At 44.6% G+C, this 21,904-nt stretch overlaps 1 protein-coding gene across 2 annotated transcripts in view; it reads right to left on the bottom strand.

Moving 5' to 3' along the window:
- LOC109641706 (inactive dipeptidyl peptidase 10-like) overlaps nucleotides 1-20,559 on the bottom strand; it is a 29,264-nt gene extending 8,705 nt beyond the window's left edge. The window contains exons 1-10 of one of the 2 annotated variants that reach the window (XM_069520916.1): nucleotides 20,389-20,559; nucleotides 9,035-9,149; nucleotides 8,351-8,446; nucleotides 3,602-3,696; nucleotides 3,437-3,511; nucleotides 2,123-2,175; nucleotides 1,952-2,033; nucleotides 1,146-1,266; nucleotides 375-529; nucleotides 67-288 (exon numbers count right to left, since the gene is read on the bottom strand). In XM_069520916.1, the coding sequence (XP_069377017.1) occupies nucleotides 67-288; nucleotides 375-529; nucleotides 1,146-1,266; nucleotides 1,952-2,033; nucleotides 2,123-2,175; nucleotides 3,437-3,511; nucleotides 3,602-3,696; nucleotides 8,351-8,446; nucleotides 9,035-9,149; nucleotides 20,389-20,448 (1,074 nt within the window). In that variant the 5' untranslated portion in view covers nucleotides 20,449-20,559. Of the gene's footprint in view, nucleotides 1-66; nucleotides 289-374; nucleotides 530-1,145; nucleotides 1,267-1,951; nucleotides 2,034-2,122; nucleotides 2,176-3,436; nucleotides 3,512-3,601; nucleotides 3,697-8,350; nucleotides 8,447-9,034; nucleotides 9,150-11,351; nucleotides 11,523-20,388 lie in introns of those variants that run through there. The other variant, XM_069520917.1, reaches the window with a different exon arrangement.
- Between the last annotated feature and the right edge of the window lie 1,345 nt (nucleotides 20,560-21,904).

Below are 21,904 nucleotides of genomic sequence, written 5' to 3'. Positions count from 1 at the left end.
AGAAAAGAAAATGAAGTTCACTTTTCAACACAGTAAAAGTTCTCTGGAGTTTCCACCAGCACCCACCTGAACACAGGCTCCTAACGTGGCGTCACACACCATCAGCAGCGAGACGTTCTGGGGCCGGTTGACCCACCGCACGGCGAGGTGAGTGTGACTGATCCACTTCACCACGGTGACGTAGAAATCTCGGTGTCGGAGCTGATCGGGAGGCTGCAGCTCCTGAGTGTACGTCGCTCCGAACAGGTTGACCACCGACAACCGGACCGCAGGGTTCGTCTGACCGGCCTGACGACGTAAAATCGAGACACTCGAGACAACAGGCAGATCAAACAGCTCCGAGACAAAGAGAAGCTTGAGCAGACCGATCTCACCATGGGGTACGGGTACTGTAGTCCCCGGGGGTATGTGCTGCCGGTGAACTGGGGCAGAGCCATGTTGGGCACGCGGGTGTCGTCGATGGTGAGGAAGGCCAGTCGCTCTCCGTCCGGCGACCACCAGTGAGCCAGGTGTGAACGCAGGATCTCCTCTGAGGAGAGACACCACACATCGCAGATGATCTCCAGCTTTAAAATATATTATTATTCCTCGTTGGATTCGATAACGCTCAGAGGCGACAATGGGAAATACCAGAAATCAGGGCTTTGAGCTTTAAATCAGACAATAAAACACATCCTGCTCTTTCATTCGCCGTAAAAAAAAACATCCGGAGTGAATTGCAAATCAAAAAGAAAACACAAAAACAGCTCAGAGTGAATCTACGAGCCAAAATTATTCTTTTTCGTTTCCCATCTGCCTCCGTCTGTGCTGCTCTCTGTGCAAACTGCGGCACGTTGCTGAATTTGTTTACACGGCGACTTAATGGGTCGTAGACGCTCGCTGTTGATTTTTTCATCGCCTTTCTGCTGAGTTCGTCTCGTCGGCTCCGCGGCGTTTTTTTTAATGTCGGAGACAAATCTCAGAGACATTTTTAAGCAGCTGAACAACACAGTGTGTCCTCCTGCAAAGATCGCTGAACGTCTCTCAGAGAAGAAAAAAGCAAAGAAACATTAAATACCTGGAGCTCGGCTGAGTTTAGAAAGTTTGCAGCAGGATCTACAGAGAGATCAATAGACGCATCAGAAGGTCCTTCGCTAAGCACGCACCTTCGTACAGCCAGTCAGAGAGTCCGTTGAAGATGACGCCCTCCTTCCCAGAGGACGTGATCCTCAGGGAGACGCTCTTCACATCCGACTGGTAGTAGATGTTATTCTCAAAGATGTAGATCTGGAGAGAAACACAGAAACTCGTGTATAATCCTGGATTCTCAGTTTTTTAATGATCTAAATTTCTTCAACACATTAAAGCCTCTTGTTCATCGCACCGTGCAGTAAACCTGTCTGTGTGTCCTCTCTCTCTCTCTCTCTCCTCCACCAGTGTTTTAACATCTGTATATTTTAACAGCAACACTCCGACGTTTCCTGCATGTCAACAAATATCCTGCATCCACCTGGGTTCATTTTTATTCACTTTCCCCAACTCTGTTTCCAGCAGCCACTTTGAATTTCCGTCACATTTTTGTTCGGGGTCAGCGCTGTCGCACTGCTGCGAATACACACATGCAAGTTAAACTTTATTCATTTTCACAGTCTGAGCACACCGTGCAAAAAAAAAAAAAAAAAAACGCTCTTTTGTTTAACAGCAGAGCAAAAGGTCACATCACCAGGCGGATTTTTTTAAGAGTTCAATCGGAATGAACTTTCACATTCTCTTTAAAAGCCTCAAACCCAGGGACCGTAAATAAAGATGGACAACGCGTCTCCGCTTCCTCCGACCATCCACACACACACAACGCCAAAATATCCTGGATACGAACGCTGCCATTTAGCACCGATGATTTAATTTAGAGTCTGTGCTTCGAGAGGATTTAATGACGACTGTGTTTGGTGTAAGTTGGAGCCTTTAGACTCACCAGCTGTTGTCCTTGTTTCCCCCACGCTGCGTGTTGGAGCACAGCGTTCTGGACCTCAGGAGGGTTCAACTCCCAAACCTCCCTGATCAACACACACACACACACGTATCACAAAGCGTCGTCACATTTAAAAACATGGGAATAAAACACAGCGAGCGAAGGTAAACTCACCTCGTGTAGATGTTGTAGACGATATAAGACGCCGTGTACGAATATCTGTACATCTGCAATCAAGAGTTCAGACCGTCACAAAACGCAAATATTGATCTCTGTCTGACAACGTTGCAGCGATATCGGCCTCGACGTCAAGAAAAGAAAGAGGAGTCGGTGAAGCGGCTAATAAAATAACAACGGCAGGAAAATAACAAACAGAAAAAGGATAAAAAGAAATGAAAACCTGATTCAGAGAGAAAACAACAATCTCTCGACACAAATATAATATAAATACAAATGCCTGTTATTTCTCTGAGACATATTTCTCTGTGTGTTTGGTGCTGTCTTATACTTTCAATAATTAATTCAAACCTCCCTTCACATTTACTCTGCGTTATTTTCCTCAAACTTCCCACTGACGTACATTCAGCCTTTGCAGAAACTTCCGGCTCCTCAGTTGAAGTTAAAATCAATTTCTTTAAGCCCTCAACTCCCAGAAACTCTCCTCTGCTTCAGCTCCTCACTGCCAGGTGAGCTGTGCTGCTTCCTGCACAGCTGATTTCTCTTCACGCATGGCGACGCACCGGCTCAGAGAAATTCAATCCAGAAAAAAAAAAAAACCACAGAATGCGCCGATACCAGCACCTCAAGGGGATTTCACGTTGCTCTGGCAACAAATAAAAAATGGAACGCAATTAATTTAATGTGCTGAAAAGAAATGGAGTGAAAATGATGCCTGAGCATGAACGTTTCTATATATAAAGATGGATGAACACTCCGTCTTCCGTCTATGTACAGAAATCCATCCCACTAAAAGGCGAGGAGCCGGATCTGATCCTGCCAGGAATCCACGGTCACACACAGACGACTGCCGCATGTCCGAACATCTAGTGTAGTTTGTGTTTCTCCTGTGAAGCAGCAAAAGCTTTGCGTTCTCCTCGTCAAGTTGACATTTTAAAAAAGCTTCTTAGATATTTGTATTCTTCCAGTTTCACGTCCGTCATGTGTGAGAAACGTCATCAACACGTCCAACACAAAAACAGCATTAATGTGTGTGTGTGTGTGTGTTTGCAGATGAGAGACTGACAGCACCCGTGGGTTGTTGCACAGGAGAACAAAGTAAATGACGGGCTGCCAGGGAGGCAACAAAAGCGAGCAGAGAGGAACAGCCGGCGATGTTGACGATGATCCACGGCTCCGATCGCAGCTTGTGAGCTCGTGAGAGGAGACGCAAATCAGAAAAACCGCCGGCAGGCCTGTGGTTGGTTTCTGTGTGATTCTGATGTATGGTGCCGTTCGGATGAGGCGTTTCTTATGAGAAGGGAAACTCACCTGTTTGACGTTGTACGCGAAGAGCGCGTACTTCAGATCGGCAGAGAGCGAGTACTTTGCCACCTTGAAAGCCACCTGACGAACGAGAAGCACAAAATAAAGACGCGTAACAAACGGAGGCTGATTACTTAGATCTCAAAAAACAGCAAGAAAAACCAAACGTACAAAAGTGCTGTTGCTCAGAATGACCTCCGTCTCGTTCAGGACGAAGTTAAACTTGATGACGTGACCCTCGCGGCTCCTGTACACCACCTCCGATTCTGAGAGGGAGAAAACGAGAGCATGAAAACAGCCGGCGGCTCCTGGAAAGGTCACTGCACCGCGAGCGAAGAGCAACGGAAGGGAAGTGCGAGGCGATGGAGAGTGACCTCACCTCAGGAAAACAAAGGTCAATGTGTAGAAATGAAGAGTTTCGAACCAAAAAAAAAAAAACCTGAGAGGATGATTTGTCTTCTGCTCCAGACGTTGAAGAAGAAGTAAAGAATGCCGTGTGTTTACTTCTTCTCTATTTCTGGCGGCGGCTCAGTAACACGAGCTTCACGCAGGATCCACTGGGGGAAATGTTATTGAACAGGGGACGTTTTGTGTCTCGCTATGATGCAGAGATTTTACAGAATATCATCATAAATAATGCATCCTTTATTTTCTCGGATTCATCGGGTCACTGCTGGAGACGCAGCCTATCGTTGAACAATCCTCATTAGCAGGTAGAAACACACACACACACACACACACACACACACACACACACACACAAGTACCTGGATGTTTCTTTCTGTAAACACGCTCGACGTTAAGAGCACCCAATGTAAACGACGACTCCCGTAAATAATTCATATTCATAGTCAGCGGCGACCCCACAGCACACGGGACTGTCGGAGTCCATGAAAGGTGATTACATGGTTTCCTTGGTAACATCAGAAACCAGCGTAGCGTCCGTAATGTCGACGATGATGCAAGAAAATCATCAATAAGCGGCGAGCGGAGAGCGGAATACTGATGGAGCGGCGTTCACACACCGACGCCTGCAGGGGGCGCTCAGTGTGACACACAGTATTTATCTGTTTTTTCTTCAGCCAGGATTCATCTCAACGTGTTTATCGAAGCGGCGTGCATCTGTGAGACCTCGCACGTCACTCAGACAGCGGGACTTCTTTGACACCTCGTTGTCGGCTGATTGATTTCGCCTGTGCTGCCGCTTCGGATGTTTCTTTCGGGGGTCGACACGAAAAGCAGCAAATTGCAGGTGTCAACAAGAACAGAGCTCGAAAGATGTGAGGAGGGGAAAAAGATGATTTGAATGATGAAGAAGAAAAATGTATTGATTTCTAAGAATTACACATAATGATCCATCGATTGCTTCCTGTCGCTCGATGTGGGAACTGTTTTTTTATCCAAATTGTATTTTCTTATTTCACGTTCTATATATTTGGCTGCATTTGAATTCATTCATAGGTCAGTTTGTAGTTTTCACACGTGAACAGGTGAATTAAGAGAAGATCCGTTTTCATCAACAAGCAGAGATCAGACTTTTATCTATATCTAACTTTACAAACAATCCGCAGCCTGAGGACTTTACTTAAACTCCGACGTGCTGCGTGTGGTCAGGAAACATACTCATCACCCTGATGACGTTCTGCTCCAGGAGCCGCACCTCAGCTCTCTGGATTATTTAGTTTCAGTGAAGTGGTCGGACGTGATCTCTGCGTTCACTCGATTCATCAACAGCTATTATATGACTTGTGACGCCAGCGTCCCTCATGCCATTAAATTAGCGAGAGCAGCTTTTGAAGCCGGACTCTGATGTGAGGGAAGAGGGAATGAGTCTGGGGGGGGGGGGGGGGGGGGGGTTCCTGTCGAGGAAGCAATTTTCACCGCGGACTTGTTTGAGCTGCTTGCACAACACCTCCAGGAGGCGCAGCAGTAAATTCAGACCCGGGCTCTCAGCCCTCATCGCACCCGGCCGACATTAGATTTACACCACAACAACATGTCAGATGGTAATTTCCCAACTTTATCATCAATCTCAACAAAACGGCTAATGGGACGTCTGACCCTGCTGGGCTGAAAAATTCAATATTGTGGTTCTGGAAAAAAAAAAAAAAAACCTTCTCAGTCTGAGATGATGTAATTCAGCTGACGGCTTCCACACACACACACACACACACACACACACACAGCGTGCACAACACCTGCAGGGTTTCTGAAGCTGCTCTCAGACACAAGTCCAGATATTCTCCTGAAATCCTCCACAGGTGGATTTCAGGTGTGTGAGGACGCAGATTCAAAAAGCTCGTCGTGGACGTGACCTGAAACGTTGGATAAATATATATAATATGTGTTTTCATCCTCTCTTATAGGAACACAGGGAGTTTCAGTCGTCACTAAAATTGACTTCTCTCTTCTACAAATAATGACGTGAAATATTGATGATAGCAGCTTTAAACGCCACGGACTTGTCAACAGCAGCTGGTGGAGCTGATACAAAGTCCGCAGACGTCTGAATCGTATCGGATCAAATGTCCCAGATTTTAGGGAGTGAAATAAGTGTGTGTGTGTGTGTGTGTGTGTGTTGGGAGGCATCCCAAACCAGAGCCCATAATGAGAAGCCACAGGCCGCAGCACTAGTCATTAGTATTATCTCCCTGTGGAAGGACAGGACGCAGCAGGCGGTGGAAAACCATCTCTCACAGTCGCCTCTGTCTCTCTGCTCCTGCCCTTGTGTCTCCCGTCCCTCATCTTATACGTTCTGTCGCTCTCGCACCATCTTCTTCTCTCCTGAATTAACCGCTGAAGCAAACTGTCATGTCGTCAAACAGCCGTAACCGACGTCTACCTTCTTTCTTCAGCGAAGGACTGGAGCGTGAGCGACGTGGTTTGATGTGGAGGAAACGCGTTCGGTCACACGTCTAGCGGAAAAACCAACACCTCCAGCAGAGTGCTCCTTGCGTAACGCGCGACGGGGAGGAGGTGTCAGGCCGGGAGAAAAGATCGGGGAAGAGAAAGGTCAGCGTCGAACTGACGCTCGTCATGAGACAGATGTGGATCTGCTGCATTTAGACCTCGGCCGCTCAGATTACACTGACGTACAGCAGGGAGCAGAATCAAGGACACGTTAATGGCCGACCACTGTTTACACCGGAGCTGCAGCTGCTGAAAACACGACCTCTGACCCCCGGCGTCCAGCGGAGGTGGTTATGTCACCTTCAGACTAACTCCACCAGAGCTGCTCGCATTAAACTCAGATGAGTGCAAACTACAGCATTTAAGCAACAACAGACTCCGTCTCACTGCCACGTATTTAAACCTCTTCCTCCACTTAAACAATAATCAAAGCTGCGGATCTTTAAAACGTGTAGTTGTGTTTTTTCAGCTGACCCAGACTCACTGAAGACACGCCACTGTGAGGCCATCTGTGTTTGGACATGCACGTCAGCAGGGGGCGCTGTGATTAGCTCATGTGTTGACGCACAGACGAATTAAAAACACAGGCTGCATTAAATAAAAATACATTTTCTGATGGTTCGTTAAATCTTAATTTCATTTATCATTAAAAGTATTTATTGGTGGTTTGTCAGGAGGAGAATTTAATAAGTGACCTCAGTATTTCCTGTGTCTCTGAATGCATCTCAGTGTCTCAGCTGTAGATGTGATTACGTTCTCCGTCAGACGTCAAATGAAGTCATTCGTTTTTGTAACCGTTCGAGGGGCAGAGTGAAAATCAAACGTTATTCCATGAACCACCTTGATCTCTTTGCCTCGTCAGAGTTTTTACCTGCCTGAGCGGAGCGGGATTTCTTCCATCTCCGTGAATCCGGTGAAACTCTGCAGGTGGCTCGTTCCGGAGACTATAATCTTGCTGAATAAATGGTTTTAATAAATGTGGAATTATCGCCGGCTCCCTCTCTTCACTGACAAATGCTCGGAGGCTGTAATGAAACCTCAGGTGGAAAGATTCTCATTTTCTGTTAATGCACTTCCCACAGGGCTCCGAGCCGGTTTCGCCTCCGCTGACAGAAAGATCGCGTCCATCTCCTGACTGAACGGTAGATTTGTTATTCAGCTCATATGTTCAGGTTTGCTTTAAAAAAAAAAAAAGAAAAGAAAAGAACAACCCCCCGAAAAGAATTAACCTTTACAAATCTTTCAGAATCGTTTAAATGAATGTATTTTATCTCACGTTAACGATGGGATAATTTTCTGAATTTAATTTGCTGCCCCGTTTGTAACTTGCTCCATGAACGAGGTTATCGATTTTCATTATTAATCCTGCGTTTACATGCTACTAATGCGGCAAATACGATGTGAACGAAACAAAGAGCAATTATGATTTTATCAACGCAGGGAGGAGACGTTAGGCACCAAATGACCGATATTGAATCTGTCTATATTTAATTAGTTTTCCTTTAATACGTTCCTAATTAAAAACTAATCGTAAATAAAGGTAAAGATGATTTAAAAACAGACTCTGGGTCCAAATATCATCACTGTCACGCTGTCGAACCTGAAGCATCAAAAATAAAAGTATTTCAGATTTAGATCCAAACGTGTGTCTAATCCAGAACGTCACGAACTGTTGCGCGGACGTCACCTCCCTACTTTCTTCCTCTGTTCAAAGTCGCACTGTGTTATTCTCCGCTGTTACATCATCGTGGCGCTTCCCTCAATGCCACACCGTCCCCACCTCTGGAGTCTCTCCTCCGAGCTGCACATCTCTCACTGCTCGCTGCAGAGAAGTCACACATCAAACGCTGCTGGTGAATTCTTTCCGTTCGATAAAAGGAGTCAAACCTTGACTCCTTTTATCTTCACGTGGAGGCACGGAGCTCAGCGACGACGTCACAACCATGGAGTCGGGAAACAACGTATTTCTTGATTGTTTTTGTGTGTTTTTGTTCTCGGTGTCGTACTTACCACTGATCCACGTGGCCTCGGGGTCGTGAACGCTGAACTCTGGCTTGTACAGATCTGCCACAGTCAGTCTGGACTTGCTGCTGCCGGGAACTTCCACTGTGAAAACACACAAACACAAACACAAACACACACACACACACACTTGGTGAAATCCAGTTTATTTTCACAGGTTTATCTGTGAAGACCAAAAGGACAAAGCAAAGAGACAATGAAAAGCAAACACTCCATCAAAATGATGCGGGAAAAGACAAACGACAGGAGGGGGGGGGGAGGGGGTGACTCACTGACGGAGAGATGCAGTGATTACATATATTCATCTATTCATGAATGCACATATTACACACACACAGAGGAGAGTAGGCCTTATTCTAATTCAAGAGATGTCACTGCATTATGCAAAGCTGTCAGAAATGTTTAAATACAACACAGAGCGGCTTCAAATGAGAGAATATAAATGTACACAAACACGTAGGAATAGAAATGTATGAAATATGAGCCATTACTAATGTACAGCGTATAATAAAACTGCTGAATTCTAAGTCGTCTTTACTTTTTCGAATATGTGCCGAGGAAACGTGTCTCTGCTTCAAGAGGCCGTGTGCAGTTCTGGTTCTAATATCCTCCGCCAGCGTGTCTTCTTTCATGTGAAATTGAAGATTTGCAGTATTTCATTATCTCACGTACCAGGTGTGAGGACGACCACGGACATGGTGATGAGCGAGCACACGACCACGATTACCAGCAGAGAGATGGCGATGCCCTTCCAGTTCCTCTGCGGCGGGCTGACGTCCACGAACTCCTGCAGAGACGAAAAACAAACCGATGTGGACAACGGAATCACAAAACGATGCTGCGACGACGTCCTCCGCTCCTCTGGTTCCACAAACCGTTAATGAAGGAGGCACCGCTTGTCTCAGAATAATAATAATAATAAACACAGGTAAAAGTACCTAGAACACAATCAATATTCAATTCACAGCCTTGATATGATTTGTCTCTCATGTGTAATTTGCCACATTGAATTTAAGCGTCTTTATAACTGGACATTTGAAAGGAGACAGACTCATCCTGTCTAGACAGAGCTGGGATTATATCCACCAGAAAACCATTAGAGTAAAGTGGGACACAAACAGGAAAAACACTTCAGCTCCACATAATCATGAGCGTCTGATTCTCTACTCTCGAGCTTGCAGGAAAAAAAAAAACAGCTTTCTTTAAGAATCTTTGGAAGCAAAAAACTTTTAAAGTGTTGACTCCGCTGACCCGGAAGCTCCGGACGCCTCCGGATTACATCACTTCTCCACACTGATCGCTTCTCTCCCGCTTCAGCCTCGGTGGGTGAAAGTCGGGGGTCGAGAGATCCGGAGCTGTTGGGGGACGTATCAGACATTGACGTCCCCCAAAACAGCGAACCGAGAGAAAGACGATGTCTCAAGTGATGGCCTCCCAGTAGATTGAGGGGGAGTGTAACTAAAGGATTATTATGATTAAATCCATTTTTAAATGAGTAAATGTGCCAGAACAGGAAGATGAGAGGGAGGACGAGAACAATCTGCATCACATGTTCTGCTGCTGAGGTGGAAACTGTGTAATTAATGAAGCAGGAACACGCACGCACGCACACACACACACACACACACACACACAAACACACACACACACACACACACACAAACACACACACGCACACACACAGCATGAAAATAATTAGCTCCAAGATGTTGAACTAATACTCGGAGTGAAGTCAATGGCCCAGTGGTGTGTAAAGAATGCCCCACCCACTGCTGTGTGTGTGTGTGTGTGTGTGTGTGTGTGTGTGTGTGTGTGTGTGTGTGTGTGTGTGTGGGGACACTGAACAAACTCATCACATGAAACTTATTTAGGACGATCAAACATAAAAAAGCAAACTTGATTATTCATGACGTAGAGACACAGGAAGTTCGATTTGGATCATTGACAAATTAAAAAATGTTTCTTCTGCAAGAAAAAAATAAAAGTGAGAGCTGCTTCGTTAATTTAAAATGTATTTAATCAAATAATTGGAAACACAATCTAGAATAAATAAGATAGAAACACGGAGTACTATAACGAATATTAGGCTGTTTTAAAAAATGTGCGGCGTAAAGATAAAACTGTCGTTGTGTAATTTGTCGATATAGTTTATTGGATTTAAGAATAATCTGTTCAATCTTTCTTATAGTTGCAGCTTTGTATGTTTGATTTTCTCTCTTCAACAAAGAAAGAAATCAAACTCGATGTGCACAGGAGGAGAAACTGACCGATTCTCATGGAAGCAGCACATGAAACTGCAGCAAGCCTCGTTTAAAATATGCTTCTCACATGTCGGAACGCACAGTGGAGTCGTGCTGCGGTTGCATGTGCGATCCAACATGCCTGTGTTTCGGAATTAGCCCGTTGTATGTGATTATGCTCGTGCCTGATGGGAATTAGAGACGGGGATGCTGGTCGCTGCTTCATCCTCCGAGTGAGTCAACTCAACACAATGAGAGATTACACAGCTGCTCAAACACACACACACACACACACACACACACACACACACACACACACACACACACACACACACACACAGCATCAACAATGGCAGAAACAACATTTCCAGCCACCTGGAGACGAGCATCACAACTTTGTGATGAGAGAGACACACGCTGAGTTTGAATCAGAGTTTAAACTGAGTGAATCCGGACGCAGATGAAAATCACTTAATAATCTGATTTAATTCTGTTTTCCTTCAGTTTTCAGAAACAAATAGAGATGATTTAATGTTTAAACCCCATTAAATCATCTCCAACCCGCCGCAGGAAGACAGAGGACACGAGGGGACACGTTACTCTACTGTCTCTATGTTGTTCTCATTAAATCCTGCAGTGACAGTCCCCACAGTTTGTCCACCTCGTCCTTCCATCGTGATGACAGGACGTGTCTGTCTCCTGTCTCCCCTCAGCTGATCGATCACACATGTCTGGTTAATGGCTTCTACCTCGTCCTGCTGCGACTCCTTCGGTTTCTTCTTGGTCGGGTCTTTGGACGCCGTCATTGTGGCCGCAGCTCGGTGTCGTTGGTCCTCCCGGTTGCAGCGGCTCTCTCCGGTAATAACATCCAGACCTGTCGGCGCCTCAATTTAGCAGCGGGAGCGTCAAGCTGCCCGGAACCACGGAGGCACAGATCCCCGGTGAGCCTTTCAAAATAAAACCCCCTTCACTCGCTTCCTCTACTTCGCTTTTACTTCTGTAGAACAACCACAGATGTGGGGAAACATCTACACAATTATATTATTGTTCCTATATTATATTATATAAATACACACAGTTAGTTACCAATATGGATATTTACTTGGTATTTGCGTCATAGAAAATGATAATAAAATGTTTATTAAGTTACTTGAATTACTGAATGTGCACGAGCGTTAAAACAAATGGACCCTCGTCAAACCTGGTTTGAACAGGAAACAGTTTGACTCATATCTGACCAATATCACAGATTTTATTTTGACACAGTTTTGATCATTTTATTTTGAAAACAAATGCGATGCAACTGCGTACGTCTGCGTACTTCTGTGTACGTCTGTGTACTTCTGTGTACTTCTGTGTACTTCTGTGAACGTCTGTGTACGTCTGTGTACGTCTGCGTACGTCTGTGTACTTCTGTGTACATCTGTGTACGTCTGTGTACGTCTGTGTACGTCTGTGTACTTCTGTGTACATCTGTGTACATCTGTGTACATCTGTGTACATCTGTGTACATCTGTGTACGTCTGTGAACAGGATTATTTTCTGCGAATCGACCGATTTCATCTATTACATCTAAATCTATTTTCACGCCTCTGTCCGTGGTGCTGACCCACAGTGGACGTGGTTCTGTCCGTGGTTCTGTTCGGAAGCTTCCCAGCCTCCATTCATCGTTTCATCATTTTAAAATGTATTTCATTCATTTTACTGTAAACCAGGTTGTTTTGTTAGCGTGTCACGTAGAAGTGCAGCAGCTTACGTTGTTCCTGTAATTAACAATAAACACTGTTCCATTGAATCTGAATAAAATCAGTGTTCGTGTTGTCGGTTTTGACAATAACTGATTTAGTTTCTGTTACTCTGCAGCCTTTTTGTGTTTTTGAGACTTCTACGGGTCCGTTGAACAAAACCTTTATAAATGTGACGCAGTCTGACAGAGAGTTTAAAGTTCAGCCCCACGTTAAATCAATTCAAGCAACTCAGTCGTTGGTCGGTTGAGATTAATTAAGAATCATTAATTAGCAACCTGCTTATGCAAACACATGCTTTGATGGAATAAAAAGATATTCCATCATCTTGTGTTGCAGCGGTTTACATGTGTCTCTAAAAATCTAATTATAGTGAAGAAACAGAAACACTCTGATCCTTTAGCAGTGTTCATATTTACAGTACGACCGTGTGTAGCACTCCGTGGTATTTTTACCTCTGATGACGTCACTCCACTATTCCCACACTATCACTTCAGGGACGTTGAGCCCTCCTGTAATATCTAGCGTTAGAATATCCCTCAGAAATAAATTATAAGATTCTAGCTGAGACCACGGCTTCGTCTGAAATCCCTTCAGAGCAGAACGGAGCGAGACAATCGGGCGGATCAGTAACCAGCTGGCCTTTCCCGCTGCCAAGTGACTGGATGCAAACTGATAGGTGTCACAGAGAAAGCCCTGAAGACGCAAACCACACACACAGGCTGTGCACACGATCCCGTCTGAAAATAAAGACCAGAAGAGGAGGGAGGGGATGAAGATGGAGCAGTGGACGCTAAAAGACAATGAGACCTGCTGATACAAGTCTCCTCGTGAGAGCAAATGTTGGGGAAACCTTTCTCCCTTTCATTTATATACGATCATCATCGAGCCCCAACTGCCTCTCAAGACCCGACAGCGTCTTTAGTTAAGATCTTCAGAGTTCAGCATCAAGAGTTAGGAAATCATGAGACGTGCATCTGAGGGAAACTGAGGGAGCAAAGGCAGGAGGTCAGGGAGAGGCCGAGGCTGAAGGGTGGAAGTGAAAAGAGAAGGAAGGATCCTCAAAGCTCGAGGTCGGAGTGTTTTTCTCTTTGGCATTAAATATTAAACAGGCGGAACCAGAGACCACATGGAAATGATCTGGTTCCCACTGACCTGTGCTGACGTTTGGGAAGTTCACTAATATCCCCGAGGCAGAAACCGGCTCCACTTGCCTTTTCAGACCGCGAGGCTACTTTGTGCATTATCAGCTCCAGCATCCGTGTGAGTGCTCCGGCCTTTTCTGACGTTTTCTGTGTGGAACAGTGAAAACAATATTCATCTCTGTGCAGAAGCTAATTTGTGGTTTCTCATCATTGTGTCATCGGCCTGTCTGTCTGTCTGTGAGAATTTAACTTCAACTTGACTTCAACATCCAGATAGTTTCAACCAGCAGCCGCCAACACTCGACAGCTTGTGTCCGGTCGTTTAGTCACGAGCGTGAGATTCCTCCACTTGCCTGATCTCTAAACCCTCCTGGGCTTCACTCCTTCCATCTTATCAGGAAGGGATTCACGGCCGGGACGCCAGGTGAATGTAATTAACCTGCTGCCGGGACGGAAACCCACCGGGCTCAAAGTTTGGCACCGCCGAGGTTCGGAGGGAAAGTGGAGTGATAAGGACGCCTCTAAAGTGGGTTAATTGACCCAGAAGGTTCTAAAGTCCTGATAAGAGCAGGTTTAAGTCACAAAATACTGAGGAAATGTGTTTCACTTCTCTTCCTCTCTGAAGAGAATCATTATTTCTTTATGTGCTGGTGCAATCAAACATGAACAGTATTTTAAATCAAAATTCAGCCTGTGTGTATTTCTCAAAAACAAAGTAAACACACTTGACCTTCTGCTATCACGTTTTTTTTAATCTTTCCTCTAAAGGACAGAGTTCATAAAGGAAGAAATTCACTCAAGGACCAAACTGTAAACAACCGTAATAAGTCCCCTGCTTGCATATGAATTAAAACCTCTGTGGGTTCTGCAGCAGAAGGGGCTTTAAACTCTGAACCGTGGCAACGCTGTAGATCACCTCAAGGCTGAAACATCCATTTATAGAAATGCAAAATTACAAACAAAGACCGAGAGCTGTGGGCGGGAGTGTACCGCCGCTGCATGTGAACGCCTCAGACACCTGCAAAGCATTTCTTCATGATGAACAGAGATTTGAATCTGGGAAGACATTCAGAGTACAAGCTCTTTAAGCATCAGCGATGGGAAGCTTACACAATTTAAATGTTAAAAAATGTCATGAGCCAACATACAAAAAACCAGCCAGGCTTTCTTGACCTAGAAAAACAAGTAGGTCAAGGTTTAGCGACTGACCAAGTGTGCGGCGCCATTTATCAACCTGACGCCCCGGAGGAGCTTCAGTGGATCCAAAGAGAGAAGCACGGCCCGGAGTTTCAGTGTTCGGATACAGATTCGTGAGAGTCAAACCAGAAGTGGGTCTCGAGTCACCTTCCTGCATATGAAGATGGAACACGCGGCTCCATTCCTCCCACTCACCAGAAATAATATAAATACCAGAAATAAAGCCAAAATAAAACACGGATATGAAGCCGAAGTCCTGCTGCCAACACCCACTCGATCAGTCGTAAGTTCGTCTCGGCTGCCAATCGAGATGTTTTCATCTTAAGAAATGAAAATTGAATCAGATACATGAACATTGGAACAAACGTCAATGTGACAGGAAATACCTGAAACATTTATTTAACGTGACCTTTGACATTTTAGTTCTGCGAAAAGCAGTTTTTAGCGTAGGAACCAAAATTGTACATGTTTGTTTTTGTCTAATCCGGCTGACGAAGGAAAAAAACAACAAATGCTTCCTTTGCGAAAGTAATTCATCTCGAAAATAAGATGAAACTTCTGACACCAGATGAGCTGATGTCATGAAACAGAGCGTCGCTCTTGTTTTGTTTCAGTGTCCTCAGCTCACTTCACTCGTCCTGCTACAGAAGCAGCTCCTCCATCACTCGTGCTTACAGGAATAATCTAAGTCCTGACACACTCCGACTCCCACAGGGGCCGTTTCTCAGCTGCCTCCGCTCTCTCTGGAGGCAGCTGACACTCCTGGGACTTTACGATAAGAATGGCGATAAACCAAAAGTCTGTCGCCTCTTCGCAAACAACCTCGAATCAAACTCTACATGTGAGACACATCTCATTTTACAGCCTCTCTTTGTTATAGATCCCCAACATATTGATTCTGCAGCGGTGGTTTGTGTCAATAAGAGCATATGGACACCTCACCTCCACGAACCTGAGCTCCGGGTCAATCATGGTCCAGACGATCACAATTCAAACTGTTTCAACTCCAAACTCAAAAGCGGACGATGTCCGACAACACGACTCCGCCGGCGGTTTCTCTCCTCCTCTTTTACCGCTGGCGTCCGTCTGGTTTTCCTCCTCAGAGTAAACAGACGGCACACGATCGCGTTCTGATTTTACTACATAAAAAAAAAAAAAATGGTGTCATTCATAAGTGAAAACAGTCAGCCCAGTTTCCCTCGGCATCGTTAGGCTGATAATCTAATTCTGTGTCAGGGGGAATTTGTCTGGTGGTGACACTGAGGCCCGATGAGCCGAAGCTTTCTGTGTTAAAGGGACAATGAGGCTGAAGTGGGACAAACAAAACCAGGAAACATTAGGCCTCAACGTTCACTCTTCAAAAAAACTCTAATGGACCATCGAGTGTTCTCTGCCTTTCACAACCCAGTGTAGGATTTTTACTTGCAGTGAGTCATGAGCCACTGTTTCTATGTTCCTGCAAAAACAAAGAAATAAATAAACTAATGTCGCATTTTATGGTCGTGATATAAAAAAAACGGGGAAACATAAATCCTGACCCCGCCTGTTCAACTGGATCTGCACCACAACGTCAAATCTTTTCTCGTCTAACTAAACAAAAATATTTCTCAAAATCTCCTGAAAACAATCTGGTCTGGATGAGCTCAGAGAATGTGAAGGTGCGTTATTACAGTTTTTTTTTTTTTAACAGACCCATATTTCCACCTGGAGAGAAGCCGTGGATCAGAGTTTATTACCGAATAAAAGAAAAAGCTTTTAATAGCTCAGCCCTCACTTATCTCCGTCTCTCTCCGTGGGTTTTATTCAGCTCTGTGCTGCGACTGACCAGCAGCAGCAATTAACTCAACAGCTGCTCCTTCTTTTTCCAGTTTTCTCTGTAGCGCAGCTCAAGACTGATTCAAGACTTCAAATGTGTGAATCCAAGAGTTTGTGTTTACACCGGACTCATCTGGGAACGTTCCACGTACATTTCCTATTCCGTCATTTCATTGATGAACGTTTGTCACTGCAGGTTTGAAAGTCAAAGCTTATTTTTTGTTTTGTGGTTCGCTGTGATCACTGGATTTGAACCTGAGATAAAAATAATGAGGTGAAATAAAATATAAATACAATATGGTGTAAAGAAGCACTGGAGTGCTTTTTGTAATTACTTGTGTAAAGCTGCCCTCTAGTGACCAAAAATGAGACTTGCATACATTTAGAATTATTTCATTCATTGAGTTTTTTGGTTTTGAGCGATTGAATCAACTGAATATTGTGAATATTTAACACTAAAGCACAGAATCAGCTCTAATGATGAGCGTCTCAATGCAGGTTTAACTGTACAACTTTTACAGAGCACCAGAATATTAAACACAATCAATGGTCCCAGTTGAGTAGTTTGGCACATGTGTTGTTTTATACTCAAATATTAGAAATCTATATTACCCCTATTTCTTTCCCCTGATGTTTATATTGCACGTTTTACTTATTTATCACTTTTTTACACATGCTTCCATTTTACCGTCCTCTTTGCTGCTGCAATGCTATAAATCCCCCCCCAGTCCAAATATGTACAACATTCAACATGATGTAATAAAATAAACAATAGAATATCGTGTCTATGAAAGATGAATCTGAGTCATTTACACCTGAGACAGAAGCTGTAAAATAAACAGACAGGACGGAGGAGACATCAGAGACGTGATAAGATAAATGTGTGGGTGAACGTCATGTTACGTTATGTTGCAGCAGTACTTGTTGCAGTACCTGTTGCAGTGTTAGTACTACTGTGACCGTGACGGCTCTGCAGCGGGTACAGCGTTTGGAACGATCGTGTTCTTGTGCGTCGTCAGAAACTTGGCAGCGAGATCCCTCCTCACACTCGGGCTGGTTTTCACAGGATCACAGCGTAGGCTGAGCAGACAGCTCCGCTCTGCACTGAGGATTCCTGAACAACCAACACTGTGTCTTTACATCCGAACTTGTGGAGGCAGCAGCGACTTGAAGTTCTGGATTTCATCGGCGGCGTGCACGTGGCGATGATGCAGTTCTGCCGCAGCAGCAGCGTCAGTGAGTGAGTGGGAGTTGTTAACATGAGCCAGTGAAGCTGATCGGTGCTGAAAGGTCGACATGATAATGACATGTTTATCTTTAGCGCAGTAAAGACAGTGATAACGAGGACAGGACGGGATTCGTCACCTTCCTCCTCCGCTCACATGCTAATGAGCATTTTTAATCCATGTCCGTCTCCACGGCAACAGATGGCAGCGAAGACACAGGGCTAATGTTAATATTAAGAGGGTTTGAGCGTAGTTGGAGATTTTTACTTATCTCGACAATCTGTTCGGTTTCACAGCAACCAGGAGAAATCTTTTACACTTGGGGTTCGTAATCGTACATCAGCTCAACTCTCTGTGCTCCAGAGAGATGAGAAGACAGCTTCCAACTTCCAGCTGGACTTTATCGAGGCTCTTAAAGAAGTGGCACTTAGTGGAATGCATAACATCGCACACACTCATAGATCCGTCCCTCGGAATAATATTGATTTCTCTTCTTCAAGAAACCTGAATTATTACCTGGAAAAAATACTTTCACCAAGTGTTGTGCAAATCCTTTCGGGTTGTTTTTGTGCAATGCTGCCGAGAAACAGACGAACCAATAAACGTACACAGCGTGAAAACACGAAACCTCCTCGGCGGCGGTTTTAACCAGACGAGAGGAAGGAAGACAAAACCAGCTGGGAACTCAATCAGATCATAGATGATGACTTTAGAAACAGCTGCTTCACAAACCGAGGAGCCTTCAGAAGCTCGGCAGAACAATAAGTGGCGTTTAACTGAGTTCAGTCCCGAGCGTCGGCACACAAACTGTTTAATACAAGACCTCGACAGTGAGAAACACGTCTGCAGTGCATGTTTGCATATTTAATGTCCCTGGATGAGTCTGAACCTCTATTGGAGATTTCTGCCTTGAAGACAGATGTTTAGATTCCACGCCTCCACAGCAGCTCTGACTGGAGCGTGAGTTCCTGTCCCTGTTGGACCTCAGGTTTGCAACGAGCGAACGTCCCTCAGTGTCTTCTTCTTCATCCCTGTGGGTCTTGAGCGAGAGGACAGCCCATCATCACACCCTGGTCCAGTGGGTGCAACAACTTGGCCCCTGAAAATGGCGCTCTGTTATTTGTATCGGCGTCAAGGCTCCGATCTAAACGTGTGAAACAAGTCTTTGAGCATCGGCACAATTTTCACGCTGCATCTTAAGAGGCGGCGGATTATTCATGAAGCAGCTAAAACCTGGTGGCACATGAGGCCGGATTACTGAGCGACGATTGATGACACAATTAAAAGCACTCAGGCTGAATAATGCAAATTTAAAAACAACAATGGATCCAAGCTCATTTGTTCCGTTCTGACGGTTCTAAGGTTAATTTGGACGAGATGAGTTACTGTAGAAAACATTCAATCCAGTGCATCTGAGGAAACGTCTTCTCAAAGCTTCCTCCTGCCAGATTATTCCCCCCGCCCCGCCGCCCTGTGGCTGGATTGTGCGGGATTATGCTCTTCCTCTTACCGCTCTTCCTCTCGACGCCGGGCTGAGAGAAGCTTTGCATGAAGTGCGAGCGATAATGAGGCCCTTTAATGTTGGAGCTGCCGTCTCCGCGTCTCTGCCTCGGATTATCAGCCATGAAACACGAGAAGGTCCCCGAAAACAACACCTTCGCTTTGATCGTCACATGTGAGGACTTTAGCTTTTCAAATGAGGATTTGAATGAGTCTCCATACGCTGAATTAAAGTCGTCCTTCCACATTTAAATACGTGTTCTTTTCCTCAGAAGCTGCAGTTTAACATGTAAACGTTGCAAAACTTTGACTCTTAAACCACATGCAGCTTTATTTCACCTCAGCACGTACGGCTGAAATATTTGTATTCTTTCAGTTTCACGTCCGTCACGTGTGAGAAACCTCATCAACACACCCACTCGCTCACTGTGACTCAGACGTTTGTGTTCTCACACATCGCGTCTCTGGATAATTTGTAGGAAAACATCTGTATTTCAGTGCTCGTGTGAAATCCTCCAGCTCCGCTTCCAAATGATTTGATTCCAACAGGTTGTTAAAAACCTTCATCCTTCCTGTTACACAAAAAACACTTTAAAAACCTCATCAATATGAAAATGTATGCAGCAGATTCTACTCAGGTCTGCTCCACACGAGCTTTGAGAAGTCTGAGGTTATTGTTCTTGAGTTATCGCCGTCACAACAATGAGTCGGCAGAGTCACAGACGCCAGCGTAACGACATGATGTCCCACGAAGCATTAAAACTGACATTACATCCACCGGCTCTGCAGAAACCGAGGAAAGAGCTTTGACCAAAAAAAAAAAAAACAACTTAAGAGCTCAAACAAAAAAACGTGATGAATTAAACAAATTGTCATATGGCCCCGCCCCTTTAAAGACAGTTAAAAAGCTGAATCCGAAGTTAAATAGCTCACGGAAGAAATAAAGAGATTCAGAGAGCGGCTGCATTTTCATTTTTCTCTCATATTTATGAGACGTTTGAATTGAAAAACCAACTTGTAGTTAACACATTTCGTTAACTCAGAGATAAACTGAATTTTCTGGGGAAAGTGTGAAAGCTAAAATAAAGTAGGGTGAAAACTTTGAGCACGAATACGTTGTGTTTACATACGAGGGGAGAAAGTGTAAGTGGATCCTACCTTGACATCTTTGACCGGCTGACACTCGATCTGATGAGACACAGATGCAGTTTGATTCATCGCTGCTCCTCGCTTTTCACTCAATGCTCCTCAATATCTGAAACACAGGGAGTCAGATTAAAATCCTCCTCAGCAGCAGCAGCAGCTCAGATGTGAAGTTTCCTGAGACTCCCCCTCTCCTCCTCCTCCTCCTCCTCCTCCTCCTCGACTCTGAGCGGATCGAAGCTGACGACTGGAGACGCTCCTCCTCGTCGTTATTTAAAAACACTATTTGTTTTATTTCCACCTCCGTTGTTTGCCTCTCCAGCAGAACACGGTCTGAATAAACCCTCTCGTCTCCTGTATGTGCCGCTTCACATGCCGCTGACAGACCGTTCATAAACCAGGACGTTTGCCAGATCCTCCCACATACCAAGACGTTTCTTCATCAGAATGCAAATTTGCTCCAGGCGAAGATATTGCAGGCGTTTGGTGCTGAGCTTTTTTTTTTTTACACTGAGCGCTTTTCTCTGACGGTTCTATTCAAAGCATGTGAGGGCAGGAGGTTCAGCGTTTTGCATTAAAAGCTGTTCTGACAGAACGTGTTGATTTTTTGTTTTTTGTTTGAAGGACTCACGCTGATGAATTCACGTTTGACCAAAGACTCGGACCCGTCGTGAACCTGTTGAATCCACGTCTGCAACAGAAGACGCTAAGATATACAAACAGCTAACGATGAAAACCCAGAACATACATATAAACTAACGTCATCATATCGCAAGTAGAGTATTTAATGAGCATGTTCATTATTTTTTTAATCCATTACACATGGAATAAGAAGTGTGAGCACACAGAGCGTCACACTGCATTTCCTTTAGCCACGCAGCATTTTCAGAAATAATTAACGTTGTCATTCATTTCATTGTTATTCCATTAATCCCAGTCAAGCCAGTTTCTACTCGTCCGTCCGTCTCCGTACCTCTGCTCGTTTTGAGGGTCGGAGCTGGAGCCAATACACAGCTGGACGACGGGCGGGGCACATCCTGGTCACCAGCGAATCACAGGGTGGAGACACACAAACGTCCACACCTGCGGACAATTGAGGGTAAAAATCATAAATACAAACAGACATAGAGAACTCGAGATGAACATCTTGTTGGTGAGATTCAAACGCAAATGCATCTTGTATATTTTGTAAAAACAAGACGTTTGCAGATACCGACCTATAAATAAATAAATCAGTCTGCGAGTTAAGTCTTCATCCGTCTTCCCAGACTTGTCTTTGCACGTTACAGTAAACCGTTGCCCTCATTAAAGATGTAAGAGCACGATGCATATTTCATGATCCGGCTGTTTTTCATGCCAATAATCATATTTTATTGTCCAGTAAATAATCACATTTATCGAGCATGAGCAGCTTTTAACATTATAAACTGAGGTTCTGTTGTTTTCTATTCACTTTAGAGAAAATTGAAAAGGTCGTCAAGAGCAAAGGAAGACAAACAGAGTGAGTGAGGAGGATTTTATTTGAAATATT

Source organism: Paralichthys olivaceus, chromosome 24, assembly GCF_024713975.1.
Source record: "Paralichthys olivaceus isolate ysfri-2021 chromosome 24, ASM2471397v2, whole genome shotgun sequence".
Lineage (NCBI taxonomy): Eukaryota > Metazoa > Chordata > Actinopteri > Pleuronectiformes > Paralichthyidae > Paralichthys > Paralichthys olivaceus.
The sequence above is the reverse complement of the archived record's forward strand: the minus strand, read 5'-3'. Positions and strand labels throughout refer to the sequence as shown.